Source organism: Phasianus colchicus, chromosome 7 (genome assembly GCF_987193195.1).
Source record: "Phasianus colchicus chromosome 7, bPhaCol1.hap1.1, whole genome shotgun sequence".
NCBI lineage: Eukaryota > Metazoa > Chordata > Aves > Galliformes > Phasianidae > Phasianus > Phasianus colchicus.
The window spans coordinates 9468467-9487949 of NC_143442.1; the positions used below are offsets into that span (position 1 = coordinate 9468467).

The 19483-nt window shown below is 41.0% G+C and overlaps 1 protein-coding gene across 10 annotated transcripts in view; it reads right to left on the reverse strand.

Annotated features, from left to right (window-relative positions):
* The window catches only part of KALRN (kalirin RhoGEF kinase), a 447706-nt gene that overhangs the window by 156313 nt on the left and 271910 nt on the right, over window positions 1-19483 (reverse strand). For all 10 annotated transcript variants that reach the window (XM_031590658.2, XM_090143646.1, XM_090143648.1 and 7 more), the window contains exons 11-13: window positions 19194-19385; window positions 5565-5734; window positions 283-457 (exon numbers count right to left, since the gene is read on the reverse strand). In XM_031590658.2, coding sequence (XP_031446518.2) covers window positions 283-457; window positions 5565-5734; window positions 19194-19385 — 537 coding nt within the window. The remainder of the gene's footprint in view (window positions 1-282; window positions 458-5564; window positions 5735-19193; window positions 19386-19483) is intronic.

The window sequence follows — 19483 nt, forward strand, 5'->3', positions numbered from 1 at the left end:
CTTAAAATAAACACTTACAAAGCGTAACACAGCATATGAAGGCTCCCATTAATTATCAGTATCCACCATGAGACTGCCTACAGATTTGCAAGATTTCCTTCAGGACTATCTCATCATAAAACATTTAAAATGCCCCAAGACCTGAAAAGAGACCAGTAGTGTAGGCAGGAGGAACACACACCATAAGTGCTGACCACTTTTGGTGGGATCCTATCAGCAGAAGTTTACACAGATCCCCTTTCCCTTACTCTCCTTTTCCAAGGTCTTGCAGCCAGCTCTTACCTCAATGGTGTACTGCTCAAAAATCCGGAGCTGAAGAAAGATATCTAGCTTAATCTTCCTCTCATGGAAGAGCTCTTCCATCTGTACTTGGGCCTCGTCCAGTTGCTGAAGTACAGATTCGATGTGGCTGATGGAGCTGTTGTGTGGGGTCTTATTGTTGGAAACGGCGGAGTCCCTGTGGCAAGGTAGAGAGCATGGTTAAAGATGAGCTTCAAGGCAGGCAAAAGAGCAAGAAGTACACACTTGTGATCCTGCATGCCACTGAGAAGCGAGCCCAGGCACAAAGGGCTGAGGCAAGGGAAGGTGTATGCAACACTCCTCTCTTCTACTCTTGAAACTGTGTGGCTCCTGAGCTCTGCAAATAGCTTGAACAAGAGGACTGTCCTTTCTTGTGTTGGGACGCTGTGATCTGACACACTTGTGAGGGGTTGGAGGGGCAGAGAGAGGGAGAATGGCACATCCACCTAAACAGCTCTCTTAAGGAGCCTGGCTGGCAATCCCCTTCAGTCCCAGAGAGTGACCTGCTCCAGCCTACACTCACACTGCCCAGAGGCACCAAGCTGAGTTGCTTTCGAGCCCCCTGGGCCCTTAAGTGTTAATTTTGTGCATTTGCCTCAGTTAGGTTAATAGAATCAGAATTACCAGCATCTTAGACTAAGGAGATAGGGATTTCCTCTGGGTTACTTTGTGTTGTGATAGACTTAGAATAAAGAGCAAAAACTCTATGGTACAATGGTGTCCTTCAGTTGTATTTCCACTCAGGTAAGGAAAATGAGCGTGCCTGTGAGAGGTCAGGCAGTGCTCCAAATACACTCCCCATAAATAGGGAAGAGAAGGGAGTAAGCCCTTTAACTGGTGGGCTGGGTACCAAGAGGCAGTTCACTGTACCCAATATGTATCCTTGAATGTACCACTAAAGGTCCCTCAACATTAACAAGTAGCAGAAAGTAAAGTGTGAAGCCAGACTTGGCTTTGATAGTTCAGCAAAACCAAGATTGAGATGCAATGAATTTCTCTGTCCAACCTGCTCAAAGTCATGTGATGGCACCTGCATATTTAAACCAAACCACCTGAAAGCCCCATGAGATACCCTACCAGTGCACAGGTCTTTCCAACAGTGTAATAGGATGGAGTGGATGAGGCAGCAGGCCTTACCATCACCACTTATCATCAGTCTATATTTCTGCCATAGTGGTGAACTTGGAACAAATCCACCAGCACATTCTGTGTATAAAACTGCACAGGGAACAATACTGGAGGCCAAGCCAAAGGTCAGGTGATGCTGCCAGGTCACCATGCTGTCCAATGGAGCCAAATGCAGCTGGGGCTGCAAAGTAAAAGTACCCATGAAGTCTGCGCACTGTCAAAAAGTATTAGTGTTACTAATTTTTTAAGTTTCTGTTTCCCCTTTCTGGGTTGGATTTTCCTTCTGTAAACACCTAGCAAAATGACTAATTGTCTCCAGAAATTGCACAAAATGATTGTGCTTTGCTCTTTGCACACTGCCATCATGTAGTGTCAGATCAAAACAACACGCAATCAACTTAAGCTTAATTGAACATTGTCAGCAAGAGTAATTGAGGAAAAGAACAAGCATTTGCCTGAACATCTGAAGCCTAAGAATACAATTAAAAATGCAGAATGCTAATAACTACTTAATTATTTGCTCCTTCTATGTGCTTCTGCTCTTCTTTCTCAAATGCTTTCTACTTAATACAATGAAGATCAGATGTTCCAATATTATTCTGAAGCATGAACTTGCAACTCCTCTTGCCTATAGGGAAATATTATACCAGTGTTACTCTCCTCAGATCTTGCAGTCTCTGCCCCACTCTGTCAGTCTTGTGTTTTCACCTCCTTGGTGACCACAGAGTCTGTTTCTGCCTCTATCTTTGAGCTGTACATAGAAGGGGTGGATGAAGATAACAAGGAAAGATTTTAAAACTGAAGCTTAATGCAAGGTCACATTCAATCATGTTCTGCTTATTCCAGTCAGCACCTGTCTTCTATAAAAGGACAAGAAGTAAGCCTTCTTTCAAATGCAGAATTATTACTATTCATGTAATATCTAAATGACTCAGTGAATTATTCAAGGATGGCAGATATTAGATCTCACATGGGATCTAAACACACACTTGGTTTTATAAATTCTTTTTCCTCAAGTATTTTACTCTTCAAACCAAACCACACTTGCATTTCAGTGGCTGATGCAATACAAAAAAATGAGATGTAATAATCTGGTATTTTTTCCATAATCTCCTCAGATAAGGTCTTGAGATCCCTATATAGTCCAGTTTGAGAAAGACTTCCTTCTGGAAAAAGAAATTTCTGATATTGGATGCATCCATCACAAGATTTATTGTTCTGATTGGTAATAAGAAATCCTGGGAAAGAATTTATGAAAGATACTCAGCATTCTTCGAAAGGATATAAATTAGGGTTCAAAATGCAGGGAAATTATTGAAAAAATCTACAAAATAAACTTCAGGCAACATACAATCAGGGTTTGTTCACTGCTGCTGAGTTTGTCCAGAAGGAACACCGTGCTCCTGAAATCACTTTGAGTACTTTAACTGGGGGAAAGCTCAGTGAAATGTACCCATTATCAAAACCCCATATGCTGAGCTACCATAAGAAAAACAAGATCCGCAACTCTTCCCTGCCTTACTGTTACCCTTAAGGTTACTGTTCATTCACATCTCACTGGGGCAAGTCGCTGTTCTGACTTTTGCACATGTGCAGAACTATTGCCCTCAGCAGCACTTCTGGAAATACAGTTCAGAAGATCTTTGTGTTGACTTCTGAGAATGGTGCTCATCTCAGAACAATAATGAAGAGTGAGAAAAGTGGTTTCACATTATCTACAGTGATACAAGTGCTGTATTTCATTTTCTTCATTGTTGTAGTGTTTGCAATCTCCAACAGCTCTTCATGGCAGGTACTGGGTGACCTACACACTGAAATGCAATGCTGTGTTAAGGGAAGACTGCAGCAATTCCAATTTTTTCTCCTTTCTCTTATCTGCGCATTCTTTACTTTTGCCAACAGCCACAAAAACTGAGAGGGAACATGCATAGCTGTTTTCATGTTTTCTCATGTAGTTCCATTTCACTCCTTGAATGAGCCCAGGAACACATTGGAGGCCGTGCTGTTAGATGCTTGGATCAGAGACCACCTTGACTGGTCAGCTCTGCAAGTCACTGTATGCATGCAGGGCTTCCTGATTTCTGACAGCAGTTGTATGTTTCCCTCTGTCTTTGGCCTTAAACTCGATCAGAAGTAGAGGAGCACTCCGCACAAAGATGTTTTTCCTGCTTCACCTTGCTCACTGCTCAGAGTACAAGCCAGATCCCAACAACATCATTTCTTGGCTAAATACTTATGTCTCAAAACATGTGTTGGCATTTCACAATGTTTAAGCATGATACCAGTTCCAAAAAAGTCTCAAAACTGAGACCATTCTTGCTTTTCAATGACTGAAGCTAAAAATTTTAACACTGAAATAGGTGATCTCAGATATACTCTATTCACTTCTTCACTTGCATGACCTTGCAGCCACTACAGCAGCCTTTCTCCAGCAAATGCTGTTCATACTGATGCTCTGCTGACTTTGCAGCCCCAAACATCACCCTGATCACTGCAGAACTCCACATTCTGCTTTCTCTTTGACTCAGGTGCTGGCAAAAACCTTTAGGCCAGTCTGACAGGCAAGACCAGGACTGCTTCAATACAAGCACTTTCTGCAATCCCAAAACTCCACCAGATAGGCTTTACATAGGGTCCTTTTCATGGTCTTCTCCACATGTGTCCATGCTGGAATGTTACACCAATAGGTGGGAGAAGCAACAAGGGAATATTTTCATTCAATATTTCACCATCATTGCTATGATCTCTTAGAGGTGCCTTAAACTTTGCAAGCAAGCCACGTATATCTTTGGTTAACCTGGTATGGGCAGCCATATGTGTGTTCTCTTTAGCCCCCTCCATCTGGCAGCATATTAAGTACAGCACACTTCCTTCCTACTATTTCATTAGCAAAGATGTATGGATCTTTGCATCTCGTTCTTCCCCCGATCCTTTCTTTCCAACCCTAGTCTCAAGAAGCAAAACAACTCTTTTTTCTCTTTCTGCTCTGTGACATTCAGCAAGATGAGGCATTTACACAGTCTGTTTCTCCTTGTGGAGACTATGGAGGAAAGCTTAGTCCATGGTTATAGTAGAAGATCCAACAGCTCCTGCAGGGCTCCTAAGGGTGGAGCTCCACCAGCTCATTGCATTACCAAGGTTGCAATAGGCACCTCTGGCTTTTCCTGTCACGGCTCTGCACTTCTTGTGTTAGATCCAAAGACATCAGACTGGGGAAGCCGAGACATGAGATTGACAGCCATGGGTCAAATGATAAGACTTGCATTTGGTGCAGGACATATGTTCTGTATGTACACAGAGTATAGACATTATGTAGAGGTAGACGAGGGCAATCTATGACAATATAAAGATCTTAAGAACAAAAGATTTCATGGTTTGGGGCTCAGAAATGTCATTAGAGGCAGGAAAACTCCACTGCTGCTAATGAACTTAGAGCCATAGAAAATCACTGTGAATGAGAAAAGTAGAGAGCCCTCAGAAATACAAGTTGGAGTAGGCTTCCTATGCTCCCTGCAAACATGAGTTCTACTACAGATACAGACTGAGAAAGCAAAAAGCTCCAACTTTCCTGAACCAGTCACTTCGTGTATTTCAAATCAGGTAAAACAAGCTGCTTTAATTCATAATGCAAGCAGAGCTGGCAGAAAGGACCCTCCCTGACAGTATGAACAAACCCCACATGGACAAAGATAAATAGAAGGGTGCTGCAAGCAAAATGGGAGAGTGAATACTGTTAGACATGCACGTGTTTTATTAAGAGAAACACACTTCTCTTATATCAGGACTAACCATATAAATCACAAGGCCCCAGCTCACAGCCATTTAACAATCTTCCATAAATATCCACTAAAAATATTCACCTGAAACACATTTGTTTCAATTCACTTTGCTGTGCCTATAAATAATCTCCCTGTCAAGCAGCAACCCACGCTGATGCACAGACTACTCTAATCAGTCCACACAAATCACTCAGTGCAATTTCAATACATTACTCAAAGAAATTGAAGAATAATAAATAAGCAAGGAATTAATAAACTCTCCCTATTAATCTTAAACCTACATTTCCCCATTTATGCACATCTAAACCACAGCATATGGCAGATTTCTCACCACCTGTCCTCCAGGTGGGTGCTTACCTGAGCTGCTGGATTAGATCTTCCCCTTCCTTAATAACATTGAGGGTAGCATCCAAGGTGGCTGTTTGCTGCTGCTGAAACTGCTTGATAAGCTCCTGAACCGCATCCACGGAGTCAGCACAGACATCCTCTAAGAGCTCCTTCTGCAGATCTTCCATCCATGTCCACAGCTGGGAAGGAGGGGAGGGAAATATAAATCAGAGAGGGATTGAGATTTAACCCTCTAATTCCAGATCAGAAAGCATTAACTAGGGCTGCATATTTCACAAGGAAACCGATCAGAAGTTTTCTAAGATAAAAAGATTAATAGATTCTATTTGGTGCAAACTCATTTTAAGCAATGAAGTAAATTAAATATAATATCAGGGTGTGGTTTTTTTCCCCCAAAAATGAATACGTGACTCAGCCCTGTGTGTGACAACTAATCTAATGCTATTCTTCTTATTAACTCTTTACACAAGTAATAAATTACAGCATCCTGCAGCTGTGATAGCCTAACCCTTTCAGGAGCTGTGTGCCATCAGCTCCTATTAATTTCACATTCTGTTGAAGCCTGTTGCAGGACCAAGACCTAAAATATTTGTTATGTCTGCATGGTACTGACTGAAGTATAGCTGTACTTGCTCAGCTACGCCTTCCCAGGCACAGGGATATGTATTCTGTTTTATTTTGTTTTCTCTTCCCTTCCTGCTCCAACTGTAGCTCAGACTCTGCTCTTTGAGTTTTGGAAAGCCAAGGCATAGGAGACAGCAATTTCACCCACACAGATCCGTTCATTCTAAATAGCCTTGACTACCAATTTCAAAACAGCAACAAAAAATCATTTGAGTAAGTGCATAGCTGAGAATTTCAAGCCAGCTGTTCATCAGAGATGGGGGCAGCGGCAGGCAAACCTCAGCCTCCTGTTGGCTGTGAAGCCTCAAAGCAAGCGGAGGTTTCCCCTTTAAGCTTGCTCTGAAAATGAGTGTAAAATTGCACCAACTGAGCAGGCAATCTGCCAGCAAATCCTAATGACTCCACCAGAGTGACTATTTTCTGTGCCATGCCTGCCCCATTAACCCACATTCTGCTGGTACATTCTGCATGGTAGCTGGGAAGCACGTGAGCAGGACCCAGCATCACTGCCCTGGGAAATGTCAAGGGACATGGTGCTGCCGAGCTGAGGAGCAGCAAAACAATTTGCCTCCAAGGAAGTGAGAGGTACACATGGAGCAGACGACAGACGTTGTGTGGGGGTGGCAAAGGAGCTGGTAAAAATGTCTCTGTTCAGAACGAGATGCACTGGATCCCCATCCTACAGGATTTCTTCTGAGATGGCGAATTCTGCCTGTCCACATAAAATGGGAGGAGGAGAGAGATGCTCTGAGCCCCAGCTGGCCAGGCTTCTCCTAACAAGGGTCAAACCTAAGGCTATCACCCCAGTCTAAAGCAAAATAATCAACATCAGAATCCGTTCCAGCACTGCTGGTGGTATCAGAAAATAGTGAGTCTGGTTCCCCACGCTCTGTCCTACCTCTGTTCGCAACTCCATGCTGGACAGCCTCACACCACTTCCAAAAACATGTTTCAAAACATCCACTTAATTAATTTGAAAGCTTTTCAGTTAGCTTATCAGCTTTGAGTATTCTGGGTGAACCCTTCTGTTTATAGTGGTATAATCGTAATTGTTACACTACTGCTAGCCTAAAATGGAATGTCTTTGCTCAGTTTATTTACTTATTTTCACTTTCTCAGAAGAAAGGCATGATATAAAAAGGCAAATATTAATACAAGAAACAAATACAGTTAGGTAATCAGGCTTGAGTAATAGGTGAAGGAGTGAAAGCACATTGAAAGAACCAAAAGGAGAGCTTTTCCATTTGCGAGTTCCAGGTGCTGAGCTCTGGGAAGCCACCAGAAAGAAAAGTGCATTAAAGCCTTTATCTCTGAGTCACATTCAGAATCATCCCAGCTTCGAGCTGATCCCTGCTTCCACTCAAACAGCAGGGACAGCTGGACTATAACAGGCGAGGAGCAGGTTTGGGGGAATATTAATTTTCTCTGCTTATCAGATCTTCAAGTAATAGAGCACTCTGTACATACAGAAGTGAAAAATGGCCGTGTGTATAAATCATTCTGTTTCAAAAAGCCACTCTTTTTTTTTTTAATTTCTTGCTGCTCTTCATCCTTTTTTTTTTTTTTTTTTTTTTTCCCCCCACTTAAGATAACAAAATAAAGCTCAAGGAATTTCCACTACACAACTGAAAGGGAAATCAAGAACTTGCTCCACTCTGGGCAATGTGCAGATCTCTTGAAATAACCACATTGGAAGCAGCAGGGAAGAACTTTCCAGCCCCCCACTAGGACTTCAGAGGAAAACCCTTTTTTGAAAGCGTCTCCAGCACCTCCAGCACCAGCCAAAAGGATTTGGACTTTGAAGGATCCTACGTCACATTTTGAGTATGCTTCTGCCTCAAAGCAGTTTTGGAACACTTAATAACTGCACTGTACTCACCTGAAACTGAAACACTTATGAATGTTAGAGAGTGCTTGAATATAGGAACTCATATTAACTTCAGATGTTCCCATAAATGACCTCAGATTGTAAGGATTTGCATAATAAAAGCTATCAGAATCTAGGTCATCCTTGACTCAGGCTTTAATCCTTTAGACTCCACCAATCTCTGGAAAATCCTAATACAAAGAATCAGCCAATATTAATAAGATTAGGAAGATCTTTCAGGAACAATTTACAATAGGAACCTGATGCAAAAACCTCACGTGTTATGTGCTTTAACTGACAGCACCTGAAATAAATTACCACCAAACCCATTTGTGAATGCCACAGAAAGAGAAGATGAACTCCATGTTACTGCAGCACCAAAGTCAGAAAAGCTGTTAATCATGAATCAGAAATCACATCCTGGTTTGTTCTTATTGGTCACGGCTCAGAAAATCAGTCCCTTCTAGTGCTTGGTGTTTAATTCCAACGCAACTATTGCTATTATCTTTTAAATCCTCACCATTAAAACCCCAAATTATCAGATACCTTCTCTTAAACAGCTTAGACTGAATGTAGAGTTCACATTTCTGTTGAAAATTGATACATAACACAGGACAACTTTTATGTCATACTTGCAAAATCTGACTTTTCCTCTTTTCCACTTTCGTCTTTCATATTTTGCATGAGCACCTTCCCATTCCCATACATGTTCCAACTTACTCCTATTCACTCAATCCTGTAAAGGATGTGTGTGTAGGTGCATGCAAACATTTCAAATACCAACACAGCATTTCCACATTCTGCTGTAGTGACTTTTACTAAGCTTGACAGTGATGCACATGTCCAGTACAGATCATTTCTGAATTGTATTGCTTGACACATCCAAAGACGTAGAATCTTGCAAAACAATGAAAAAAAACTCAAAAATGTAAATTTTTCAAATTGATCTGTGCTTTGGTACGGCTGATTGGATTCAGAAATATTAATGTATTAATGGTAGACCCTGAATTAAGTTCAGCAGAGAGATCCAGCCACATATTTGACTCATACAAAGTAAGTTAGTCTGCAAACATTATGGTTGTCAGCTACACTAAGGTAAATATCTAACCCTAAAATGATCATGCTGAGGGGACTTCAGAATGGAGGCTTTATTTACTGAGGTAACCATGGATTTAAACAAGAAAAACAGTTCTCTTATTACTAAGCCTCTGGAAGAGTGAAAGACCCCTCTTTTGAGGAAGCTTTTGGGGAAGCATCTGGCACTTCTCTTATGCACTGTAGCAACTTCTTTGTCTTCCTTGGCATGAAACATGGGCAGTTTTCCTCCACCCAAGAGACAATACGGCTCTTTATTCTCAGCCATTTTGTCTGATGCAATACCCTTCATTTTACTCAAGTACTTAATGAGACCACTTACTGGAGGTTTGAAGGACATCTGTGCCTGTTACCTAGAAATTAATGCTTCTGATTTAGAGCAAGGGACCACTTAAAGTAAAAAAAAAAATCTGAAACCTAGAGAGATTGCTGAAAAAATCTTGCCTGCATGTTTGGAATAACTATTAAGCACCTAATGTCAGTATGCTGCTATTTTCAAATGCCACTGACGAGTTTTAATCCCCTCCCAAAACAATTTACAAACACTGCATAACAAGCGAAAAGCAAAGAAACAATCGATTCAACCCATGAAAACTACCAGTGTGCAACATTTTTGCTACTTCTTCCAAACAAGCAGCTCTGCAGGTATATGTTTTACTCCTTTACACCATCAGAGGAGTGCCATGTGTTGCAGAGCATGCCACAAAAGGATGTTCAAGCAACTCAGTAAAGTGAATGTTCATCATGGGAACCACAGGTAGAGCAGAACTGGAAAGAATTCTGTGAAATATTGGACTTCCTTTCCCCATCTGATTTGCATTGCTGCCATGAGTCCACATGAGCGTGCACAGATCTAAGGGCATTTTGAGAAAAATAAAACTGAGTTCTTCCAGAGAGAGATGCCCATCAGCGCTATTTTCCTCTCTTTTTAAGTGAGGCTTCTATAAAGCCATTCTGAGCAGTGACATCCAGACTCACCGTGCCTGGTGGTTTTCAAGAAAAGGCTAGATATGGCACCGAGGAACATGGTTTAGTGGGTATGGTGGGGGTGAGTTGATGGTTGGACTAGATGATCTTATGATCTTTTATCACCTTAATGATTCTATGAACTTTTTCTACCTTGATTTCACCCCACCAACATGGTGGAGAAAATAAAACTTTCGAACGTAACTGATTTTCAGCAATTGATAATTACTCACACTTAGCATCCAGGGCTGCTTAAGTTGAAGGAAGTGATGGTTGATATAAATTGAGAGTGTACTTCAACAACATTTTCTTAAGTCACAAGGGCACATGCAAGGTCTGATGGGAATGTCAATGGAAACAAGTAAAACAACACATGAATGATGAGCTGTAATGTGACCACATGCCACCAGTCAGGTGGCAGCACACCTAATAGAATGTGACAAGAAGGGATATGACCAGACGCTACATATGAAATGCTGCAATACGTGACTTCCATGGTAAGATACAGCTGATGAAAAACACTGCTGCAAGACATGTCAGGTATCACCAAGCTGGTTGGGAAGAATTGGTGAGTAGAAAGAAAGAGAATGTTCTGTGAAGAAAAAAAAATCTGATATTTTCCTAACTTCTTTCTGGCTTTTTCCCCTCATCCTTGCCAATTTCTTGACATTCATCCTTGGCTTGGCTGCATCTGGTACTTCTGTATGCTAGCACTTTTTAATTAGTAACCTTGCCTATGGCAAAAGGATTTGCAATGCCTAAACATCTGATCCTTTTTCCAAGTCCTGCATGGACCAGATTGATATAGCACAAAATAATCTCCTCTCAAGGGAAACACAATTTGGGTAGCTATGCTTGTATCAGGGAGTGTGTAGATCTTCAGCCCAAGGTCATGTAAATGTAGTTCACGGCCTATTTGCTCTAGGAGAGGAGTCGGTTTATTACAGAAGAATCAGTTGTACATGTTCTATGCTTCTACAACCATCATGAATTGCAAAATCACATTCACCTTCTAGCATAATTTTAATATGTTACTTGTAATTATGAATCTGGATGTAATTAGCTGCAGTAATTGTACAAAGCAAATCAAATTTTGCACATCATCACACTGATACATGCTTGGAGAAGTTCTTCCTACATCAAAAGATTTATTCAGATTTACACCCATGTTATACAGTATAATTTGGTGCAGGAGGAGCTTTCCATAGCTGCAAACTATGCGCTGCAAATTCAGCAGAATACATAAACAAATACACGTACTATTAGGTCTTCCTCTAAATTTATCTCAAATGGGAGTTGCACTACATCTTCCTTTTGTGCTTATTCTCACAGTATGACATGCAGTCTTAGTCCTGATTGGAGCCCTTTGTGCAACTTCTTGCTCTACGCTCTAGGAACCTCAGAAATAAATCACTTGTGACAATTCTGAATCATTCCACAACTTACTAAGAATTAAACAAACTGTGTGACCTTTTTCTAATCAAACAGTCCTACTGAATCCATCAGCCTGTAACACTACATCAACATTAACCATTTAAAACTAGCTCTATAGACTCCACTGCACACATACACATAAGGGGCAACAGAACATGTTTTTTGAGTGATGAGTGAATTACAGGAGTGTCTCTATAAGGCTTTGATGAAGAATACCCAATTCACAAATTGACAGAGGAACTGGCTGCTCACTCTGTTGCCTCCATATCCAGCAACAAAAGCTGGAAGCCCAAATAATGGAACTGGGAGAGGCCCGTCTTCCACAATATAAAGCAATCAGGAAAATACACTATATAAAACTATAAAAAGATTCTTAATGAGATTATGCTCCTGCTATCTAATGCCTGTATAAAATGCCCTTCTATCTGCTACATGAATCACTGCTACCTGGAGAGCAAGGCATAGAGGTTGAAGCCACAGAAAAGCATATGCAAGGATTCTCCAAAGCAGATATTTGATTCATGTGAAGCAATCAGTTAAAATATTGGTGACTGGCCTGAAAAATATGGATGTCAACATGCAACTGTTCTTCAGAGGTCTGTTCCAACTTCTCTTCCATGTGTCTGCTCGAGCTCTGCTGCAGGTTGGGCTTCCTAAATTTGGTCCACGTGGCTGCATTTGCAAGCATTTAATTCTCATTACCTTGATTGTACCTCACAACTTTTCTAAAGGAAGAAGATCACAGATGGCAGATTTTTATTCAATAGTGGTTTGGCCATGCTCCAAACTCCTCTGCTTGAGAGCGCAATGTGCTGCCAGGATACCACAGCTCTCTCCATTCTTAGCTTCATAACCCTGCATGAAGAAACCTGGCTTCTGGACAAGAAAGGGACAGGAAAGAGGGGCACCATGCAACACCCCAGCTATCCTGGTTCTTTGAACTCAGCTCTGCTAGCACTACAGACAAGATTTAACCCTGCAGAGAAACCACCCATGAAGCAATGACTGGTGAGTGCATTTTGGTCCAAGTCACAGACTGTGCTCTGGAGCTGGGAGAGGAATTTGCTCCTACTTCTTGCTTCATGGCAATTGACTGGTAATAACCCAGAGTCAACTTTTATAGTTCACACAAAAATGTTTTTTGTTATACTAGCAGAGCCCTCTCTATAGCCCCAATTATCAGAATCATAATGGCAGGCTGGCAACTACAGGAACACATCTATCTTCTCTGAGGGATCTGTCTTCCATGCCAAACACAACACACGTACATAGATGTTACCAGGATGTGACCAAACTTCACTGATTCACCTCCCAGCTTTTAAGAGGTATAAATTTAAGGTTTGATATTTCTCAGCCCTGCAGTGAGAGGAGGAACAGATATTTTCACAGTCTGCTTTTGTATGCTGCTTTAGAAATCTCAGCTAGGATTTTCATTCCAACTGAAGGAATAAAATGTGCAGCTTTTCAACAAGACGTGTTCTTCATTCTAATCATGAAAAATGCTGGGTGAGATGCCCAGTCTACGTGTATCATATATGCAGAGAGCTAGTTTGGTCATTTTAGCATTTTACGCTTTCCTTGTTTTAAAATCTAGCCCTAACATAAGAAAAGCACCAAAATAACTGACTAAGAGGGCAGTTAAGGAATCAAGATACACAAGGCAAATACTTTGTAGGAGCCATGCTCAGAATGAAATCTTTTCAGGGCTTCCAGAAATTGCCAGCAAGCAGAACTGCTAAACTGATTATCCTCTTCATCACAAGTCTGCATTATCTGATGGGCAGTTGCTCTGAAATGTCAGTATTAGCACTTAAAGTCAAACAACCAATTATTAAGTTCAGTAACATTAACTGTGTGAATCCTGGGTCAATTTACAATGAATGTCAGGATTATACAATGTACTCCAGATCCACTGTCACATTTGCTCCATGATTAACTTTGATTCATTCTGTCAACTCTTCCGACTAGAGTCAACATCTGCCCAGTGAGCTTCCTGCTTCCTGACACGACACAAGAGCTAAGCCCAGTTAAAATTAGTGACCTGCACTAAAATAATCTCCTAATCATGATATTCAACCAAAGCAGAGAGAATTTAATTTCACAGCCCTTGGTTATCAAGTAACACTGAGTTCACAGTGCTTGCAGTAACTCCCACAGCTCACTTGAGGAGCCCCACTGACATCTGTGGGGTGACCAAGGTGACCTGTTAAACGCAAATAATGCAGGTCTACATGGGATGGTGCTGGATACTTTTTTGCCCATACATTTTTTCTCAGTTTCTCGTGGCCTTATCAGACAAGCTATTCAGAGTGAAACTTTCCACACCAGGTATCTGCTTTAGGCTGAACTTGCTGAATTTTGAGGTCAAAGATCCAGAATGAGAAGAAGGCGTAAGAAAGAGTAATTTTGCCTGTGTTGAATAGGAATCTTGTTTCTGCTTGCATGAGATGCTCCAGGCACTCCATGCTTCTAACCAAAGGTTTGAAATGTTGCAGGGTTGCGCTTGATGTCAAGAACAAGTATTATGTCATCCCTGTGAAAATCTGCCCAAATTTGGTCACTTAAAACATCCTTGCCAAATTCCAGTTGGAACATGTTCAGTAAGAACCTGCTAAGAGTTTGGCAGTTCAGCTTTTTCAACATGAAGTATTTTCTTATGCTTATCTACCCATAGTGGGTGAGCCAGGTAGTGCTGGCAGGCTCCACCTGGAACTGCAAGCACTGAGCTCCTCTCCTACTGCTCCTCTGGCCCAGCAAGGGTCAGCATCACACAGGACCTGAACCTGCCTCTCCTTGGGACCTGGGACTCCAGGTACAAAGGTGGGAACATGAAACCCACTGAAAAATGAGAATTTTAGAGGTAGTAAGATGTGCTTTTCATACCCTGAAGAGCTATGAGGGTTTCACAGGACTGCTTTGTAGTTCAGGTGAGACTCACGTTCTGTAAATTGATCTAAATCAAAATGTTGACAATGTTCTTTCATGTCTACATTTTTATATGTGGAATGGTAATGTATCCCTCAGAACCGTAAGCTGTGAGACCAATGTAAAATATTAAGATTCAGACAAAGAATTACAAGATGTTATTATTTGCATTATGATTCAGGGTGTGGTCTTATCACATCTGCACATTTTGCTCCAGGAGACTCAAAAACTGTTCTCTGAAACATCAAGTATCCTGCCACTAATTGATTCAGATCTGAAATAAGAACCTGAATTCAATCACCCTTAATCCTGAGAGATGTGACTCAGGTAAAGTCTGTTGAATGCATTTATCCCACTGACAATAATTTATAACTTTACCCTGCCAAACTGATAATTGGATTTGATTCCCAAGGTAGCAAGTTTCTGCTCACACTATCAGGAATGCCTTGGCCCAAAAAAGAAAGAAAATACCGACTATAAACTAAGAGAGCATAATGAGTGCTGCAAGACAATGGGACACAACATCTCTTGTAGAAATGACAATATGAAATTTACATCACTCATAAGTTATGATACTAACAGTCACTAAGGGGACAGCTCTAAATTTGTGTCACTAAAATGTTTTTGCCATATCAGAAAATCATCATTTCAGCCTACTGCATGTATTCATGTCGTGAGGCCAATTAAAAAAAACCCAAACAGTCATAACCATCCTGAATTACTGGTATGCTTAATTGATAGTCATTTTCATATTCCTTCAGCTGACTGTCACTGCTTAGCATGAAGAGTCCTTTCTCTTATGATGCTTTGACATGAAATGAGCAGTGATTCAAGTCTGTTGGGGGTACAAAAACATCCCCGCAATTCTAATTTTAATTGCTCATGGGGTGTCTGGATTTAAATTTAACTCAATGCTATGAATTGCCCTGAAGAAATTATAGCAAGGAAGATTTCAGAAAGAAACATTCATTTGGTAAGAGAGCTTTTCAGAAATGGGAAAAGCCAAAAGTTTATCAGATTCTTGGAATGCTGCTTGTCACATGTGGAGATGCAGAGGTGGGCAGAGTACAGGGGAAAGTGTGAGAAGCTCACAGTCCATGCACTCAGCCACATCTGGGAACTACTGTGTCACAAGTGTAATTCATCTGTGCTGGGAAGACATGTTTGCTGCAGGAAGATATTTCGAATATTTCCATAAAGACCATGTCAGTAAGACTGATTTTTTCTACTTAACTCTCCCTTTCACCAGCTCTGTCTCAGTAGATTAATATATCAAGAAATAATGAGTATTTGGGAAACGTAGATGAAAAATACAGCCGGTCTGTAGTTTCTTGCATTTTTGCCAAAAAACACGAAACCAACTGTTTATTAATTTCCAAGGACATAAGAGAAACAGTTACAAATCGTTTAAGGAATGGTTTTCTTTAAGAACTACAAATGTTGAAATGAATAATGATGGTTATTATTAAGTAATTAATAACGCCTTGTTGAATAACACCAAATGTCAGGTGTTAAACATACTAGCATGCCAACCAAACTGCTCTCTCCTTGCCTCAGGACACTCCCAGGTGAAGGGTTTAGATGGGCAGAGTTCAGTGCAGTATCAGGCTCAGTGCTGTGGGTCGGAGGGCAAGGTTAATCAGGGAGATATGTGTTGGCACTCCAACTGGAATGCCTCCTGGTAAAACAGCAGCGATGGATCTCAGATGTTCCTCTATTTTACTGCTGCAGCAAAAGGATTTCTTGCCTTGACATCTGCTGGAATTTAAATCTGACTCCAAACCACTCCTTTAATTCAACTATAAACTGCTGTTGACTCTAAGGGAATCTTGCTTGATGAATTCTACTTTAAAACTGGAGTCTAATGCTATCTAAAATGTTACCTAATACAGTGGATTTATTTTTATGCAGTTTCATAAAATGAGCATGGATGGTGCAGATCTGGCCTGTACAAGTGAATAAAGCTAGAACCTGCACCCTGTCCAGCCCAGTCCTGCAGGCTGGGAGTTCTCACCATGGCTGAGCACATCTCCTAGTCAGAGTCCACAGAGAAATAAGTGAGCTCAACTGGTGCGAAACAGAAAAAGAGTATAATTCTATCAGAGGCAGGGTGGAAAAGGAAGGATGTTTATATGTCTTCATTTTTAAGGAATTCTATTATCTGCTTTTCATGCTGAAGAATGACAATGACATTGGTTAAATTGCCATTTTACAAGGTCCAAGCAAGGTCAAGTAATGAGTCATTTCTACAACAGCCAATCTATTGCAAAAAGACCAGCGCAGATCCAAATATGCTCTAAGACTCTCCTGTAACGGTTTGCCCTTTTTGCCAGGTCTCTCCATCAGCCTTCAGTGACCTCACTTTGTCTGTGGGGATCCCCACAGCTGGCAGACAAATACTAAAACCACAGCAATCTCTTCACTTACTATTTTTAGCTGAGGTACTGGACTGTGTGACTCTCACCAGTGCTCTCAAGATGCAGAAACGCATCACTGAAGGAGGCAGGTAGTGACATACAATGAAAAGTGGTGAATATGCCAAAAGGCAGAGTGTTTGGCCTCTCCATGAGTGGAAGTAAGATGTGAAAACTTCCCTTCTCTTGCAGAGCTACTGTGCCTCCTCCCATACTGGAGATGCAGCTGGAAAGCACAATAACTTTTGCAGCCTCTCTGCACCCAACCCAACAGCTGTTATCTGGCCAGGTGAATACAGACCTCTCGGTCCAGCCTGACTTTGATCATGTCCCACTTTTATGCCACAGCTCGCCCATCTGTCTCTATGTAGTAAAAGAGCTTAGGCACCCAGAGAAATCTGTTCACTCCAGAACTCCCTAAATGACTGCAGATACTTATTGGGCTTTCCAAAGAGGCATCACAGTGTCCATCTGTCCCATGGGCGAGTAACAGTGAGGCAGAGATTTAGGGCTCACTCTCAGTACCTAGTAAACAGCGCTGATGCTGTTACAAAAGACTGGATTTTTTACTAGTTGAAAAATGTTGGCATTTTTATACATCTGCATTTTTATATACCAGGATGGGGCTCACTGAAATGAGGTGAGCGAGGCTGGCTAGTTCCATTTTGGTTGAAGAACAGCAGAGGTGAGTGTACTGCACCACAACCCAAAACCATATAGAGAAGCTCTAGTTCCTAAACCCACATTAGGCAACTCAGTACCAGTAATCATCAGAATAAATTTAAATGATAGAAAACATTACATTAATAGCTTCCTGGAGTCATGTCTATTTTAGTGTTACTAGTCACCAGCTGCATAGGTGAAGCGAGGTTAATCACAGTAGGAAACTGTTATGAAATAATTTGAATGAGGAAATAACTAATTAAGTTTCCCCTGTGACAAACCAGTGTAGCTGCAAGTGTGTGAACTACCTGGGAAACAATAGCACTATTCACAAGCTTAGAGTAACTAGTTCTTTTTTTTTTTTTTGTACATAACAGAAGCAGAACAATCATTCTAAGATGCTATGAAAATGTGTACCTTCATGTATCAATAGCTATAATAGGTACAGTGCTGCTTTCTCCCCCTCCACCAATCTATCACCACTGAACCATCGTGTTTATACAATGTTTTTGTTTTTAAGGATCACAGAACACTTAAATGGTATGAGTTTGCTGAGCAGAAGTGCTGAATGTGTTAATGATGAACACTCATCTCGACAAGAACAAGGAAAAGAAGCACTCCCAAATATAATGACATTGGTCAACAGTAGGGTATATTTGGGAGTGCTTCTAAAATTGGTCATTAGAATGACAAAGACATTGACATTAATGACATTGGTCATCAGAATGGGTATATATGGACTGGACACTTTTAAGATATTATTCAAAACACACTCAAGGAACACTTGTGCATACACCCTCTATTTAAGGGTGCTCCCCAACACACTGAAGCTGGCTACAAGCAACTCATTTGAAACTTGTAAATCAACAAACAAAGGGTAAAGCTTTCAGATTCTGAGAGCATCTTTCTGATTTAATATACTGCTACAAACAGATGCTACAGGGCATGAAAACAACCATTCTAACTAATTCCATCTCAGCAGAAAGCCTGTCTTTAAAAGTCACTCATCACTGAATGGCCTTTGGTCTGCAGAAAAAATGTGAAGTATGCTTTAATTACATCCCCAGTGGCCTCCCATCTGACGGCCTGTCCACTGTATCTCTGGTGAGTCGGCCTTATCTCTTGGTATTTTTCAATTACACTAAACTGCATTTATTCAGGTTCTCACTGATTCATTGTATTAATATGTGGTAGTTTCCTCTTTACCCGTAATTTTGAAAAGTGAAATCTGTCTCATTAAAAAATGTAAGACTTCCAGTAACACTTAATAATAATGGCTACACTAATTAACATTACATTTAAAAGGACTCTCTCTAAGGATACCTATCACACTACGAGCATGTGTGCAGTGTGAACATCAACTGATGTTCCTATAAGCAAATTTCTGCTTTGTAACAATACATTCTAGTTGTGATTTAAGCACCATTTGATTTGTTATTCTGTCCCTTTATTTTAGTGTAACATACTGTTCATATTTTTTCACTCACATCTTGTTTTCTGTTTAAAACAGCTAATCATATGCATCAAGCAAACCACTGGAAGTCTGGCGTGACTGTCATTTTCTGTCACCTGGGTTTTTAGTTTGTGCCCAGAGTCAGCCTCCTGAAGCACAGTGCAAAACACAGAAAAATTCCCTCATGCACATCTTACCTCTTTGGTGTGGGTATGGAAGGAGACTGACATGTCCAAGAGAAGCTTCCTCTGTTCCACCCTCCGGACGAAGTCCTGAATCCGTACTTCCAGATGCCGGGCTGCTTTATAAATCTCTTCAGGGTCACATTCCCCAGTCTGAGCCAACTGCTCTGCAGCCTCTAAAAGCTTGTCTGCATTGGTGTACGTATTCTACCAGAAAACAAAGCAAGAAAGAGAGTATGAGTAATACAACTGTGGCAAGTAAACCCCTTACTTTCAAAGGCACGAGAGCAAGTGATTACTAGAGC